General features: G+C 35.4%; 2 protein-coding genes across 2 annotated transcripts; one reads left to right on the top strand and one right to left on the bottom strand.

The window, feature by feature from the left end:
• The first annotated feature begins 8,455 nt into the window (after window positions 1–8,455).
• On the top strand, window positions 8,456–11,369 carry LOC111917626 (RAN GTPase-activating protein 2). The gene is made up of 2 exons (XM_023913292.2): window positions 8,456–8,571; window positions 9,370–11,369. The coding sequence occupies exon 2, from the start codon at window positions 9,381–9,383 to the stop codon at window positions 10,944–10,946; it is 1,566 nt and encodes a 521-aa protein (XP_023769060.1). The 5' UTR covers window positions 8,456–8,571; window positions 9,370–9,380; the 3' UTR covers window positions 10,947–11,369.
• Window positions 11,370–11,745: 376 nt separating this feature from the next.
• LOC111917614 (NAD-dependent protein deacetylase HST1) lies at window positions 11,746–13,982 on the bottom strand. The gene is made up of 4 exons (XM_023913276.3): window positions 13,848–13,982; window positions 12,647–13,060; window positions 12,489–12,569; window positions 11,746–12,093 (listed from the first exon to the last, which is right to left on the bottom strand). The coding sequence occupies exons 1-4, from the start codon at window positions 13,893–13,895 to the stop codon at window positions 12,061–12,063; spliced, it is 576 nt and encodes a 191-aa protein (XP_023769044.3). The 5' UTR covers window positions 13,896–13,982; the 3' UTR covers window positions 11,746–12,060.
• Between the last annotated feature and the right edge of the window lie 4,200 nt (window positions 13,983–18,182).

The raw sequence follows: 18,182 nt of genomic DNA on the forward strand, positions 1-18,182 counted from the left end.
GATAGTGTTAAGGGAAAATTACTTTTTACAACATAACTCTGTCGGGTCTTGGTAGAAGACTACTTTTATTTAAGAAAATATAGGATTTTCTGGAAAGGACTCTAATACACTGTTGATTCTAAACTACTACTTTTATAAAGTTATTTTGAACTTACACAAATGACACTAAATACTTATGAACTCACCAGCATTTATAAAAATGCTGATACTCGCTTTCAAAATAACTTGTATTCTCAGGTCAGCTATAGACAGGTACATCTCAGGCGCTTTTGGTGAAGACAATATAGTACCAAGCTGCACCTATATTACTACTTGTACTACTTTGATGTATCTGTGTAATATAAACCATGTAAAACTATTACTATTAATGCAATGGTTGTTGTACTTTGATTACTATACTGCATATGTTGTGATACTTGACATGACGTCATCCACCCCAGAACGTTTCCGTCGTACCGGTTTTGGGGTGTGACAATAGAAGAGATATCCAAAGGAATTCCGCGAATAGCCGATGAAAATACATCACTCACTACGAGGTTCGAGCTTGTCGTGAGTCTCTCGTCTTACGAAAGCCTCGCAACCCCAAACCTAGATATGTGCTAACGAGGGAGCTTACAATGTCCACATCTCGTGAGGTTGTATGGCAACATTCTTAGTTGGGACTAGATTAAGGATATGAACGACGGTCTCTAAGGCATACCCCCAAAATGAAATAGGTAACGAAGCTCGACTCATCATGGAACAAACCATGTCCAACAAGGTTCGATTACGCCTCTCAGCCACACCATTCATCTGTGGTGTCTTAGGTGGTGTCAATTGCGAAATAATTCCGCATTGCTTGAGGCAGTCATGGAATTCAACACTAAGCTACTCACCACCTCGATCGGATCGGAGCATCTTAATTTTCCTGCCCATATGATTCTCTACTTCCTGCTTAAACTCTTTAAACTTTTCAAAGGTTTCTGACTTGTTCTTGATCAAGTAGATATACCCATATCTGCTATAATCGTCAGTAAAAGTCACATAAGAAGCGACTCGCATCCCTTGTGGTGGATCTAAAGGGCCCACACACATCGGTATGTATGAGATCCAATAAACCCTCACCCTTTTCACAAGTGCCATTGAAGGGTGACTTGGTCATCTTTCCAAGTAAACAAGACTCGCACACGTCATCGTCCCTAAGGTCGAATGACTCCAACACTCCATCCTTTTGGAGTTGGGCTATGCGATTCTTGTTGACATGTCCAAGACGAAAATGCCACAAGCATGCTTTATCCAAACTATTGGAAGAATCGACATGCAACACAATATTTCCTAAGTTGTCTACAACCATCACAGTTTCATATATTCCATTACAAGGCAATACTTCAAAATAGAAAGTACCATTAAAGAAATAATTAATAGAACCAATTTCATTGTTAAACGAAAATCTAAAACCATTTTATACAAACCATGAAAAGAAATAATGTTTCGTGTCATTTCTGATGAGCAGCAACAATTATTCAAATCTAATCCTAACCCACTATTAAGCACTAAAGAGTAAACTCCAATCTTGGTGACATGCGACACTTTCCTATTCCCCATGATCAAGTTTATCTTCCTATGCTCCACATCCCTACTTCTTCTTAGACCCTGCAAATCAGAACAAATGTGAAAACCACATCCTGTATCAAGGACCCAAGACATAACATGTGATGAGTTAATAGATTGAATATTATAAATACCTGTGAAGGATGGATTTATCTTTCCATCCTTGATGTCTTGCAGATACTTTGGACAACTTCATTTCTAATGCCCTTTGTCGTGGCAGTAAAAGCACTCTGCATCCTTCGGGTTAGAGGAAGGAGCAGCACAACCAACTTTGGTCCCACTAGAAAAGGTTCCATCGTGGGGCTTGCCCTTGTGGCTCTTGGAAGGAGCCTTCCTCTTCTTTCCTTTCCCTTGACCAATAGCCAAGACAGGGGCAGAAATAGTAGGAGTAGTATATGCAACATATTTTGCTTTCAGACCACTCTCAGCGGTCCTTGAAGCTTACTTAAAGTGACCTCCTCCTTGTTCATATGATAAGTAATTCTAAACTTGTCATAACAAGGAGGTAACGAATGTAGAATGATATCTATGGCCAACTCCTCATCGAAGTTGACATTTAACTTCAACAAGAGGTCCACGAATCTCTGCATTTTCTGTAAGTGGGCCGAGATGGACTCTCCATCCTTCATTTTGGTAGTGATCATTGCCGTAAAGATCTCGTACCTTTCCTGCCTAGCACTTTAATGGTACCTTTCCATCAAATCTTGGTGCATCTCGTAGGGGTAGTAGTCCTCGTAGGACTTTTGGAGTTCAGAAGTCATTGTTGCAAGCATGATGCAATGAACATTCGTAACATCTCTCTCATGATCTTTGAACGCAATAATTTCCTCGGGAGTAGCAGTGTTTGGATTAACCTCCTTGTCAAGAACATACTCTTTGTCCTCGTAGCGGGTGACCATGCGGATGTTGCGAATCCAATCGTTAAAATTGGATCCATCAAAGATCACCCTCCCACTCAAGTTCATGAGTGAGAATGAGCCAGCAGGGGTTTGAGCCAAAAGCGTTGTTGTTTGGAGTAGACATCTGAAAAAGAAAGGAGACAAAGTTTAGATATCATTGTGCCCAATCAGCGATTGCTCTTGTGTTTACTATTATCTTTGTTACTTGAACTGCATAGTGGTAATTCGTTTGGAAATTAATTTGGTGCCATTCAAATCTTCTGAAATTACAGTTTATATTAGTTGCAATTCATCATCTCTGAATTGGAGCACAATCATTGTCAAATTTGTGTTTATTCCTCTTTCCTAGAAAATGAAATTCTCCTTAGGTTTGTAAGTGCAGTTAATTTTCACGAAAATATGTGTACTTGCCTAAACCTGCATACTTGTGTTTCCTAATCCTTCAATTTTCTGAGAGACAAAATGCACAAATTAGACGTCTATTTACCTTTGTGACATCCCCAAAATCACGGCCACAAAAGACCGGTTTGTTTATGCTTTGTTTAAAAATCAGAGTTACATTTTAAATGAAAGTGTTGCGGAATTTGTCCCAAAACAAAAATATGATAAAGATTTATCAAAAGCATTTCCATAGAAATGTATTTCATTAAAAGACTCGGGATGTCATGTTCGTACAGATCAAAAGCATAAACAGTACAATATAAGCCTTACTACATTATTTCATATCTACAGGCCTATATCCGTAATCCCTCGTCCAAAACATCACACCTATGCTCATGCGCCACTACCTGTAATACATAAAACTGAGTGGGTCAGGCTTGGGAGCCTGGTGAGCACATAGGGTTTTCAACCCACAATAAATAAGTTTATTAATTCAATCAACAATAACCCGATTACCCGTTCCCGTTATCCTCACTTTACGTCCCTAAACACCTATCATAAGGGACCTAGCCTAAGGATCATCATCGGGACGGACACTACTGCTAAGGGGATTCCTCAGCAATAAATGTCCTAAAGGCAACCATGTGGGGGATGGAGTACACCGGTGAACACGTCGTTCACAAACACCTACAGGTTGCGAGCCTGCTAGCGTTCCACTGGACTGTCTAGAAGAGTCCGTTGTCGTCATCCATACTCCGCTAGATGACAGAAACAACAACATCAACATCGAGGCCTCTCATCATTTTATCACACATCAGCTATTACATCTACCCATGTTTTACCCCAACATTTTCGTAGATATAAAATACATATACAGTTTAAATCATTGAAAACATGTATAACAATGTTCATCTAGCATAGATAGCAAGTATTCAGATAATATGCACATATAGCACGTAATTTATATAAAATACTTCATATCTATGTGTAAGCTGAAAGTAACTATGCACTCACTTGTTAAGGTGATGATTCCAAAATCGGGCAGCGCTTGCTTCTAACGATTCTATTTTCCTTCGACGAAACCTAACATTATTATCGCTAAATTTTAGTCTAATATTTACCGTGACCAACTATTAGTCTTAGTATTATTATTATTATATAAGCGTTAAACAATATTTTCCAACCACTATGTACAGACAGGGGCCAGACATAAAACACCGGAGGGCAGGACCATTTTGGCATATAGCACTTCTGAAATCCAATAACCCTATGCGGCCCTTTAAACCAGATTCCTCGTACCGCGAGTAGTTAAAAAAAAATATTATAACGACACTTATATAAGTTATAACAATAGCTCAAATATTTATTATAAGTTCATAATAACAATACTAATTTTAAATATAAGCTATATTAAAATAAGGTAAGCATAACTTACTTACAAGGGGGTTTTAGCTAGGAGTCGGGCTCTGCAGGGGCAGAACTTCGTCGCTGAATCTTTCTAAGAAAGATTCGTGCAGCGCTTCAGCGCTCACCTTACTATACTAAGCTACAGAAAGAGAAGTCGAATCACGAGGGACCGAAATGCTCGGGGGATAAGGAGAGAAAGACTCTTGAATCAAGAGAATGGTGCAAGAAATATGAGAGCCCAAGGCTCTTATTTATACTAATTGAATTTTCAAAAACTACCCTCCATAATTACTTAATGACCTTTTAGTTATATAAACAACTAAACACCCCTCTATAATACTATTATAAATGGATTTAATGATATTTGTACTAAACTAATGTCGAAAGAACTCAACATTAGTCTTATAATGACCGCATCGTCGATACCTTTCTAATGATATATACATATGTATATATATGTGTACGTATACATGATTTATACTTTATTTTAATACGTAAATATGTTATTATAATTTGTAACTCGTTCATACGAACTCCGTTTTTGACGTTCTTTATATCCACGCGTAGGTGAAGACGTACTCTACAACTTTCGTTTAGACTCCGTCAGCTAATTCTTGACCGATCTCAAATTTAACAGTAGGAGGCCTTTAGACTGTTAAATGACCGCGAAGAATTCGTAACTCCTTCATACGAACTCCGTTTTCGTCCATCTTTTTACCGTTGAGTTCCTATTAATGAGATCTTCAACTCTCATTTAGGTTGCGTAGGCCAAAAACCGCTCGAACTAAAATTCGAGTTTCGGGTCGTGCACTGCTAAGCCGAATCTTAGAAAAATCATAACTTCCTCATACGAAGTCAGATTTGGGCGTTCTTTTTATCGACGCTCTTAGTTTAACATATTCTACAACTTTTGTTTAGATTGCTAAGGCTAAATCTCGCTCTATCGTAAATTCACTATTTACGCTTCCTGGTGCCGTGCCGGTTTTGCCGTAAAACTTCGACGGGTCATAACTTCTTCGTTATAACTCGGATTTCGGCATTCTTTATATGTACGAAAACCTTGAGACATATTCTACAACTTTATGTAGAGATATCGGGATTATCTTATACTTTAATTTTGACGCTTATTTTTATTATTTATTAATCATACATTTATAATTAAATTATAAGCGCATAAATACACATAATTCACATAATACTCAAATATTTCATTTTTATTACTTCAAAAAAAGAGTTACAAGAGTTGACCTAGACTATTACATTGACAAAAATGCTTAGCCCTGAAACCCGGGCGTTACAATTTGAAAGTGGGTTAGATTTGATCCCACATCGGCTTGGAAGGAGAACGAAACATTTCCTTATAAAGGGGTGTGGATACCTTCCTTGTCACAACGCGTTTTAAAGCCGTGAGGGCAGCAGATCCCATAAGAACTCTGTAGTTAAGCGTGTTCGGGCGGGAGTAGTACCAGGATGGGTGACCCCCTGGGAAGTCTTCGTGCCGAGTGGCCCAAAGCGGACAATATTGTGATACGTGCCAGAGGGGGATGTTACAAATGGTATCAGAGCTAGGGCACGGGTTGATGTGTTCGACGGGGACGTCGAACCCTATAATGGGGGGTGAAAGTGGGTTAGATTTGATCCCACATCGGCTTGGAAGGAGAACAAAACATTTCCTTATAAAGGGGTGTGGATACCTTCCTTGTCACAACGCGTTTTAAAGCCGTGAGGGCAGCAGATCCCATAAGAACTCTGCAGTTAAGCGTGCTCGGGCGGGAGTAGTACCAGGATGGGTGACCCCCTGGGAAGTCTTCGTGCCGAGTGGCCCAAAGCGGACAATATTGTGATACGTGCCAGAGGGGGATGTTACAACCTTTTCAGCAGTCCTTTAGATAATCAATCATCATGACATTCTATTCATGGATCATGATATATAGTTGTCTTCCTTCCATGTTTACAGGATAGTTGGATATGGAGTCAACTCATGGTCACATGCGTTCAATCAAGCTATAAAAGGAAGACAACTATATATATATATATATATATATATATATATATATATATATATATATATATATATATATATATATATATATATATATATATATATATATATATATATATATATCATGATCCATAAAAGACCTTATATTTTGACTTTTTTTTTTTTTAGACCTAGAATTTTTTTCCTTTCCGAAAAGACCCAACTTTTACTTGTTACTTGTTATTTCAGACTCTAGCAGGTCACCAACAGGTAAATTAGGTATTTTTTTTTTCATAAAAGACCCTATATTTTATTGTTTTTTCCATTTTAGACCTAAAATGTTTTTTTTTTCAAAATAAACTAAACTTTAAAATTGGTTATAATCTTCAATACCAAATATATAAGGTACTTCTTGACTATACCAAAAAAGAAAGTATACATGTATAAACTAAAAAATATTATCTAATCTATTATCTTTTGAGCGAATCTAACCTAGAAGAATTGCAAAATTTTATTTTTATGTAAAAGATATAATTAAACTTTATCTTGGATATATATTATATCATTAAACTTGATATATTGTTTATAAAAATGTTATTATTACCGCTAATAAAAAGTTTAACGTTAATTTGATATTTTTTGGTAACATGGATAATACATGGCTAGGAAGAATCTTTTAGCATAATAACAATATTTTTTATTTGTAGAAAAAAAAAACATACCATGTAATTTAACAAACTGTATACAAAATAATTTTCTTAGTTTGTCTATTATACTTATTTCGTGAGTTTGGACATATTTCCCTCTCTCACTTTTCTATATTACATGTTTGGTCGAATTTTTTTAGAAGAGTTAACAAACGCACTCGCTATCATACCCCTAAACCAAAGCCATAGAATATTTTGTAGCATTAGCCAATTATTAAGTAAAAATATGTTATAATTATATCAAATACATGCATAAAAATATTAATCATAAACATTCGTAATAGTTTTGTTTAGATATATCATATTCAAGTTTAAGACATTCTTAAAAAATTTTAACATCACATATAAATACATAAAACTATATTATGGGAATGAACCATTTGAACATAAATTGAAAATCCTAATAACAAAAATGATACCGCACACTTAAATATCTATGGTTGACATTATTATTAATGGTTGGAATGTGGTGAATGAGCAAAAATGAGAAAACTATGAAATTTTTGTAGAAAAAAGAAAATTAAATAATTGGCCTACTACCTCATTTTATTAATCTATCTTATGTTATAATTATATCAAATACATGCATAAAAATATTAATCCTAAACATTCGTAATAGTTTTGTTTAGATATATCATATTCAAGTTTAGGATTTCATTTTTATTTAAAAAGGTTTGAAGGTGTTTGGTACTCAGTTGGTTATTAAATTTATGATCTTAAAATTATATAAAATCTCTTTTGTGCTGTTAGGAAATTTGACTTCACATGTATATATATTCTACTCCTAGCTTTTGGTAATTATTTTATGTAATTGAAATCGAAAAACTAATTAAACCAAATAATAAAAGAAAAACGGTTTTGGAGCTAGAAGCTGTAAATTTTCCCGACAACATTTTGTTATTATTTATATTACACTTGTGAAAAAAATTATACTATACAATTTCATTGTATGTGTAATTGTTTACAAAAAAAATGATTCATGTGTAAAACAATACGATGCGAAAAGATGCAAAAGTTAAATCGTTGTCTATTATTTAAACTAAAAGAATATAATTGTGTCATTTATGCCTTGATGAAATTAAGCGACATAAACTTGGTGTAGCTAAGAAATAACTTTTACAACTATTTTTTTTAATAAATATACGTGGACAAAGAATTATCTAATCATAAATAAATGTAGGCATAATAATTACATTGTTTAGATCAATGTCTATATTTAAATTAAAAAGATATAATCACGTTTTTATACAACTAGTCTTGAAATAAAAAATATTTTAGGTCTAAACTTGAAAAAATATAGGATCTTTTATGAAATAAAAATACTTAATTTCCCTTTTGGCGATCTCCTAAGATCTAAAATAACAAGTAACAGGTAAAATTGGGTTTTTTCGAAAAAGAATAAAGTTTTGGTCTAAAAGGAAAAAAAAATCAAAATATAGGTTCTTTTATGGAAATAACTCTTTTATTTTCACTTTTGCATTAATTTCAAACGGTCTCTTAGAGTTTGATGCCTACCACTGTCATCTTTTCCCGGCGACAAAAGAGTAAAAACGGGGCACCGGACGTTCATCCACCGGATTGTTTTTCTCCGTCACCGTCATCACAGGTCTGGTGCCTGCTTTTTTGTATTCGTTTATATTACTCGCGCATTTGTCAGATCATTTATGTTTACGAGACGCATTCTATGATTGGATCCTGCGCATTAATGTATGTCGTTAAAATCTGGATCTTCTTATTGTTTTTCTTCTTATTTTATTCACGGATTTCGTAACATTTTCGTTTATTAATGCATAACACATATATCCGTTGTTTGCGATGAATTTAACGAGTTCATAACCATGGCAATTTTCTTCAGCGATAAGGACTATGATGTTTCTCATATTCGTATAAATTCCTTTCGGTTTATGGATTAATTTGATGGAAAGGATTGATTAATCATCGATTCACATGATTATGGTTCTGTAACCGAACTCAAAATGATTGATCATTGTGCCCAATAAGCGATTGCTCTTGTGTTTATTATTATCTTTGTTACTCGAACTGCGCAATGGTAATTCGTTCGGAAATTAATTTGGTCCCATTAAAATCTTCTGACATTACAGTTTATATTAATCGCAATTCATCATTTCTGAATTGGAGCACAATCACTGTCAAATTTGTGTTTATTCCTCTTTTATAGAAAGTGAAATTCTACTTAGGTTTGTAAGTGCAGTTAATTTTCACGAAAATATCCTTACTTGCCTAAACCTGTATTCTTGTATTTCCTAATCCTTCAATTTTCTGAGAGATAGAATGCACAAATTAGATGTCTATTCACCTTTTCAGCAGTCCTTTAGATAATCAATCATCATGTCATTCTATTCATGGATCATGATATATTGTTGTCTTCCTTCCATGTTTGCAGGATAGTTGGACATGGAGTCAACTCATGGTCACATGCGTTCAATCAAGCTATGGCCTCCTAGCCAAATCACGAGGCAAGTTCTTGTGGATCGTATTGTAAAAAATCTGGCAACCCCATCCATTCTATCAAGAAAATACGGTCTCCTAAGTAAAGAAGATGCAGAAGAAGACGCCAAATTAATCGAGTCTGCAGCTTTTGTTGCTGCAAGCCAACACTTTGACAAAGACCCCGATAGCGATGGAGGATCCGCTGTGCAACTCTACGCTAAAGAATCCAGTAAACTTATGGTACAAGTTATCAAAAGAGGGTCCAGAGGAAAAGATGACCGGGAAACCATCATCCCGGAGTTGGTCACACTTCCATCAGACCACGAAACTGTTTTTGACATCTCCGGTGGCCGGAGAGCCTTCATTGAAGCAGAAGAAGCTAAAGAACTACTGAAACCATTGAAAGAGTCTGGAAACAAATACACAAAGATATGTTTTAGCAACCGAAGCTTCGGTTTACCCGCTGGACATGTTGCTGCATCGATTCTGTCAGCCATGAAAGATCAGTTGACGGATGTTGACTTCTCCGATATCGTTTCGAGGAGGCCGGAGCCTGAAGCTGTTGAAGTTATGAGAATGTTATCTTCAGCCCTCGATGGGTCGAACCTAAACTATCTGAATCTTTCAAATAATTCATTGGGTGAAAGAGGGATTCGAGCATTCGGGGATTTATTAAAATCTCAAAAGAATCTCGTCGAATTATATCTGATGAACGCTGGAATCTCTGAACACGCTGCAAAAGCATTACGCGAGTTGATTCCTTCTACAAATAAAATTAAAATCCTTCATTTTCACAACAACGTAACTAAAGACGAAGGTGCAGTTGCAATCTCTCAAATCGTGAAAGAATCACCAAATCTTGAAGATTTCAGATGCTCCTCCACTCGGGTCGGGTCCGTAGGTGGGGTTGCGTTATCCGAATCACTACAAAATTCTACCCTTCTGAAGAAACTCGATTTACGTGACAACATGTTCGGACCTCAATCCGGCGTCGCACTTGGCCGGGCTCTTTCCGTTCCGGTGAAACTCACCGAGGTTTACCTCAGTCACTTGCGTTTGGAAGACGAAGGAGTCACCGCCATTGTAAACGGTCTGAAAGGTTCCGCTTCCGCCCTCGAAATCCTCGACCTCGCCGGAAACAGCCTCACTTCTGAAGCGGCTCCTGCTGTGGCTGCGTGTATAACTTCAAAGAAACATTCTTTAACGAAACTAAACTTATCGGAAAACGAATTGAAGGATGCAGGTGCTATGGTGATCGGGGTGGCGCTTGAGGGTGATATTGGGCGGTTGAATATAGTCGATTTGAGTAGCAACGGGATCAGAACAGGTGGCGCCACCGCATTGGCTAAAGCGGTTGTGGGGAAACCGGAGTTTAGGATGCTGAATATCAATGGGAACTTTTTGTCTAATAAAGGGGTTGAAGATGTTAGAGAGATCTTCAAGAACTCACCACGTATGCTTGGATCTCTTGATGACAATGATCCTAATGGAAAAGATGATGATGATGGTGATAACAATCAAGATGCTTGATCGAAGCTTCAACAGGTTTGTGTTTCTATTTTCTAACATGAAAACATGGTTTAACACATGGTCAACGCTTCAAAACGGGTTTGGGTCGAACAAACGAATTTTTAAATCTTGTCAAAATGAAATGGGTAGGGTCGTGTTGGTTTGACGTGACAGCATTTTTTTATTTCATAAATAAATATTATTATTAAAAATAATAATATTTTTAATAAAAGAGCTCATAAGGTTGTAATCATGTACATTTTGTATCGCTTTTAAATTGTTGTCTTTCATTTTTTTTTAAAGCTTTGATTAGTTTTAGTCAATAACTAAAAAAAACATGACTTTAAAATGGATGTATGGGATAATCTTCATTCTTCTATTAAATAAATATCTTTAGGATTTTTGTAAATTTTTTGTATTTGTAACTATTTATTTTTCTGTTTATCCTTAAATGTCTTCTGATTAGGTAAGCTGAAAAACCGTCTCTACACCATTAGTCACATTCCCCAGTCCCCACTCTCGGCTGGAGCTTTCTTTTTTTCCACCAATTTTATATTTTGACAATAATTTTTTTTCTATATATAAAAAACTTAAAAAACAATTTTCATAAAATTTGATTATCTAAAAGATAAACATAATCATAAAAATTGAAAATAAATCATAGACATTTATAATAATAAAAATCCAAAAACCAAATTCTGAAATGTCAAGAAAATTTAAATGACTCTTCTCATCAGAGTTTACAAAAAGAATTTTAGAATTAAGTTTAAAATGGGCTCAAATTATAACAGAAAATTTATGTCTCCAAATTCAAATAAGGTTTTGAAAAGTTGTGATTCTATTTATGAAAACAGTCTCATTATCCTTAGGTAGATATACGATTGGGATAAGTTTTCAAACCAAAAAAAAAAACACGGTTTTTCAAGATCCCATATATTGGCCAAAGACCAAGTTTCAAACCACCCACCAAAAGATTAGAAACCAATCCATGCCATGTCACTAGACGACATGATTATATCTCCGTTTCTTGGCTGACTCCTCTTTAGCCACCACACCACCACCACCACCTGCCTCAGCATCACCACCGCTAGAAGAAAAGTATGATGCAGGCCTAACCAATGCTTCAATCGCCTTTTCAAGATTCGATACAATAACCGCTTGGGTAGACCTGTTAATGTTCTCATACTATCACAACAACAACAATATTTAATATATATATATATATATATATATATATATATATATATATATATATATATATATATATATATATATATATATATATATATATATATATATATATATATATATATATATATATATATATATATATCAGTTTTTACACATAACATATATAAAAAGATTGTTAGAGATAAGTGTGATGATACCACTTCAAGTTTCGCTAGAACGATTTCCAACTTTCTTGCAAGGTCATGATTTTCTAAAGTTAGAGTTTCAATATGAAATCAAAATTAAACTTAAAAACCCAAACACAAACACAAACACATTGAAGATAAATGGGGCCCATAATCATTAACAAAAGGGGCAAAATAAAAGAGTAACCTTCTTTTGGGAATCGAGGTATAAACTCTTGTAGATTAAGCCAACCGATGTGCTTTCACTTGAAACAGGCCCCTGTCCTCCCTGTTTTTTTTTTTTTGAAACAATTTCTATTTCAGGAAACGTACTCTTCTAAAATACAAGGATTTTAGAAAGCTTGCCTTGGATTTATATTCTTCAATTGTTTTTACAAGATGATGAACCTGTTCATCTCTTATCTTTTGATCACCCGAGTCCTCATTACATGGCTCTTCTTCTTCTTCTTCTTCTTCTTCTTCTTCTTCTTCTTCTTCTTCTTCTTCTTCTTCTTCTTCTTCTTCTTCTTCTTCTTCTTCTTCTTCTTCTTCTTCTTCTTCCAGATGGTTTTCAATTGCATTTTCAACATGAAGATCCTCTTCTTTTTCGCTCTCTAAAAGATCTATTTGTTCAACCACTTGATTCTGAATCTGAACAGGCTTTACTACACTTTGAAGCCTTCCGGATCGCCTAACATTGCTTTTGTGGTTTGATACCTTCTTTGATACAATACGATGGTCTGAACCATTTATTGGTATCTCCGGTGTAGGATCCTGATTCTACAAGGGATGTTCATTGTTATAAAATGGGTGTCCTAAACTCCTAACAAGAAAAAAATTGAAAAAAGAAATAGGTTCTTGAACTTCTTAAACAATTATATATTATTAATACTTGCGAATTAAGTACAATTAATGTGTTAACGTTTATGAAGACTTGTTCTTTCATCTTCTCAGCCTTATAAATTACTAACATTTAGTAATAATAAATTCATTTTTTTATTGTACTTACATTTGAAACTCCTACCAAATTTGATTTTTAGATAGACAATAGACAGACAGAATTATAACAAACGAAGGGTTTTTTTTTTAATTTCAAATCAATAGATATGTTAGTCTCCTAACATCCGTGAATTAAATTTTATAGGTTATTTTTTAGAGCAAACTGAAAAGAGTTCATACTTTTCATAGACAGAGACAAAAGAGTTCATACTTTTCATAGACAGAGACAAATCATAAAAAAGTAAAAGTCAAGTACACTTTTCACTTTAAATAAAGAGAGAGGGAGAGACATGCAGGCATATATGTGCAGAAAAACATGCCATTTTTGGAGGAAAATAGCATTTTCTATACGTTTTCTGAAAACCCTAAATGAAACCCATCCCTAAAAAACTTTTTTTTTTCCCGATTAAAAGCAATGTTCAACTGAGACAAAAGTGACATGGCCCACAATGTGGTTTTTAGAGTTTTCAAAAACATATCTCCGATGTTCGATAATCTCAATTTTAAGATCATAACAACTAATAAGAGTCAACGAGGAACAAAAATCAAAGAAATAAGTTTCATGTACCGTTTCAGTAGCAACATTGAGTTTCTGCAGTTTAGATTTCTTCCCCATTGAAACGATAAGTTTTGTGAAAGTAAAAGCGAAAGATCAAGAAACAGAGTTTACCGAAAAACAAAGATATCGCCTAATGCTTTTAACTTTAAAGCGGTGTCAGTGTGTGAATGTGATCTTTTTAGTTCTTCAAGTTTCGGTTATGATTTTGTTGGGCTCAACATTTGGCCCAAAACACTTCACCACATTTTCCCAATTTCCCTAAAAAAAACATTAAGGACCATGCAGATTTAAGGCATCACATATTCAAAAATAATAAATATATATATTTTTTATTTTTTTTAACCTAATGTAATAAAAGAGGTTGATGGTTCCACTTGCAGAACTATCAATCCGAACACGACCATTTATACCACACATTCACATGTGTGGCCGTAGACGCAAAATCTCATGAGTAACGTGTGAATATGAACTTTTAACCTAATGTAATAAAAGAAATTTTTATTTAACCACTTAACTTATTATTGTTGCTAACTCATCGACTTGGCCCTTCGAGCTTATATATATCTAGTGATAAATTTCATCTGGATTGATTTATAGTGTTATGTCGGACTAAGTTGATCAAGTATAAGTTTGCGGATCATTGGACTAACAATTGATCTAACAGACCACCGATAAATAGTAGTACCAAAATCTGGGGTCACATACACGGCGGCGACGACAACAGCAACAACATTAACAACAGTTTGAGAGAGATATATATTTTGTTCTATTTGATCAGAATTTGTGAACTCGTTTATTAAAACATCATACAAGTTTTAGGTAAACTCAAAATATAGTTGTTTTATTAGTTGATCATGAACGAATAAATTAGGCCTATTGGAACGATACTAGACTTAAACCCTAGCAGCATTTCTTCTATGAGGAAAAGAAAACAAAAAAAATGTATTTTTAAGTGTTTTTACTTTTTAGCAAGTTAAAGAGACAAAATTTTCTTGTTTTTTCTGTAATTGTTTTTTTAATAATGTTATAATTGTATAAAAAATGTTTAATTCTTATATACTTTGAACTATTTTGAACTATTGAGATGATTTTAATGGGTTGTTTGATAATCAAAGTTCTTCAAGATTTTAAAGTTATGTTCGTTTAAGGTTTATGGATTTTACGAAGCTCTTCTAGTTTTGATACTATTAAATTGTTAACAAAAGTATTTGTATTGTTTTTTCTTTCATGTGAACTAGACTTGTGTGCGGTAAAATATTCGTATTGTTCGATAATATGAATTTTAAGATCATAACAACTAACAAGAGTCATAGTTAGGGTGTAGACCCATCATGAGACTAGATAATTGGGTTTTTCTTTGGCGACAAGTATGACGGTGTGTGAATGCACAATATGATTCTTGTGGTATGATTGCCTTGAGATGAGATCAAAAGTTTGCTTTCTTTGAATAAAGTTGGAATAAAGTTGCTTTCTTTGAATACAGTTGGGTTATGTGCTAGATGATTGTTTTAGGTGATCAAAGGAGGTGAATTGGGAACAACAACTTTTGTTTCCTCTGATGTATACAAACTATTAGATTGATGCCTCTTGTATTTTTGAATGATTCTCGTGACGAATAAATGATTAAGGATTTGCAGACGAGGTGTGTGGTAGTTCTTTTTTTTTTTCTAGATAGAGAATTAATGTTATGAATGGACTGTCAGAAGTATTGCTTGTGCGTCTGCATGGGATTCTTGATGTTAGAAACAGTTGTGATTGGGGAGTTTCTGAGGTCTCCATCTGATATTCAGAATCTCTTTGATTTTGTTTGGTCTTTATCTGGAAGATCATCTTGCGTTGTGTTATACATTCCTAAGGTATGGGATGTTATGTATCTGGTTGGGCCGTTTTGGAGATTTGGCTTGGTTGTAATGCCAGTTGGTGGTAATTAGAAGCCTAAGTGAGGAGAATCATCAATCTTTTAGAGTTACTGGTTTTAGAAGAATGGGTCACAGGTATCTACGGTTTGGGTATGCGAGACTTTGGTTCAAGACTTTGTCAAGTCGAGGGCGCAGAGTAAGTTGCTATCAGATATATGTGCTTAGGAATGCATGAGTTGTCTTCGCGACATGGAGTTGTGGACAAGATGCTCGTTGTAGACAATGGTTCCTTTGGAGAACACCAATGTTTAGGTCATGAGGTGATTGGGTCGCTCAGGTTGAGTACTGATTGTTGAGGGATTTGTTAGCTCGTTGCATAGATTGCTATCTAAAGTCCAGGATGAGCAGTTGCTGATTGGTAAATTGGCTTTAGAGTTTGGTATGTGTAGTTTCACATGGGTTTTCTAGTGTATTGGGTCATCATATTAGTTGTTAATGCATTCTCGATCGTTGGTCATTTCGTTCATCATCAATAAATGAGGTTCTTTGAAAGTTTTGAGCTTTATCAGTTGAAGTTTAATGGATGCTTCAACCTATCGTCAAAATCTGTACATTATACATTTTGGTTTTTGGGTATGGGTACCCTCAATTGTTGGTTATGGAAGTGTTTGTTCATAGCGGTCTTGGGTTTGGCAGTTGTCCTTGGTTATTGGAAGTTCGGATGTCAGAGTGACATTGTTTAGTTTTTCAGGTGTGGCTTAGGATCTGCGTAAAATCCAATTTTGGCATGTCGTGTCGACAGGATTGGTATTTGGATTGGTCAAACCAGGGTGTTAGGAATGTTTCTGAATAACTTTGGAAGTTTATCAAACTAGTTACGTATTGGTGGGATCTGTTCGGTTTCAATCGAGGTGTGAGATCTTGTGTCGGTCGTTCATGAGGATGTTTTTGTTAACGGTTGAGGTTCATCATTTCGTTATATCTATTGGTACTTCACCCTTTGGGTAAGGTTGTAAAGAAGAAAGAATGTAGTAGATCCATGGTTGGTTATGTGTCTCCTGATGGGGGTGTACATTGTGGTAGTGTCTTGCTTATGGTCATGAGGGGTACATGTGGATTGAGTAAGATAACATGAGAATGCTTGGTTAGTATTATTGGCATGATTATTATTTGGGTTATAGGCTTCGAATTGGAACAAGATTATGACCTTTTATCTTATTCTCTGGTTGTTTACGACCATGTTTTCGTCTGGTTTTGTATTGGTATCAACCTGTGCTATGAAAGGAATTGTGTGTGATAGAAGGGTATGGCCCATGTTATATTCGGTTAGCGTTGAGGGGATGTTGATTGGGTTCCTGCAAGTCGGTATATTGATGGTTGAGTATCTTTAGGCCCTGTGGTGCCGATCGTGAGTCTTCAGGATAGTGATGGGATAACAGCAAGATCGACGTAGTACCGTGAGCTTATCGTTCTAGTGGCTAGAGGGTGTCACAAGGTATTGTGAACTAGTGGTTGTATGATTCATATGGGTAGGACCCGGTAGTCATCTGGTTAAGACTCTTAGGTCTTAGATCATTAGTACTATTGGCATGGTTGGGTGTTAGTGTATTTTGGGAGACGAGAGACTCAGTGACCAGATAGTTTGGATCATGTGGACAGTAAAAAGTTGTGGGGAGTATTAAATGTGCATCAAAAGTCACTTGTTGAATGTATGCATCATGAACCTTGTTGCTTGTGAGCTGTTTATAGGAGTTGGGCTACCAATATTAGGTATCAGTTCAATAATCTCCAATCATGAAGTTCAATGTAAATACTTTGAGTGTTTTTTCAAGTGGGAATACACCTAAGCTGACGAGGGATTTGGATGCAACATGAGAATTTTTGGATTGACCATCATTATACTTGTGGAAGTAACGGGTCGGTGAAAACTTTTCGGGAAGTAAAGTGTGTATACAAGGTTTTCGGGCATGATTTTTGGAGTTTGGAATCTGGCGAAATTCAGGATCAAGATGTTTTGAGTATTCTTTCTGCATGGTTGGGTGGTGTTCTTGTTAGGGAACTGGGGTAAGTATGATGGTTGGATGATCATCGGCCCTATGGTATGGTTTATGAAGTTTAGACTGATGGTTTCCCATCCCGGGGAGTATATTATCGGATTTGGTTTGTACTTGTAGTTCTGAGAGAGTTCCTGGTTGGAGTGGTTTTATATAGAAGTGGAGTAATGTAGTTAGGGAGAGAATGAAAATTTTGTGGTTGAGCATTTTTAAGTTAGTGGGTCGTTTGTTGATAGTTGTGGGTTCCCGAATGTTCTCTCAAGTTTCTTTATAATATGCCTTGGTGTCAAGATGGTTATAGAGAGCTTACAGAAATGTTGGTGTTGCTTCAGAGATCTTAACCAAGATAGATTTCGAGGACGAAATCCAGTTTAAGTGGGGGAGAATTGTAACATCTTGTTTCAAGAAGATCCTATTTCAGGATTTATATC

Source organism: Lactuca sativa, chromosome 5, assembly GCF_002870075.4.
Source record: "Lactuca sativa cultivar Salinas chromosome 5, Lsat_Salinas_v11, whole genome shotgun sequence".
NCBI lineage: Eukaryota > Viridiplantae > Streptophyta > Magnoliopsida > Asterales > Asteraceae > Lactuca > Lactuca sativa.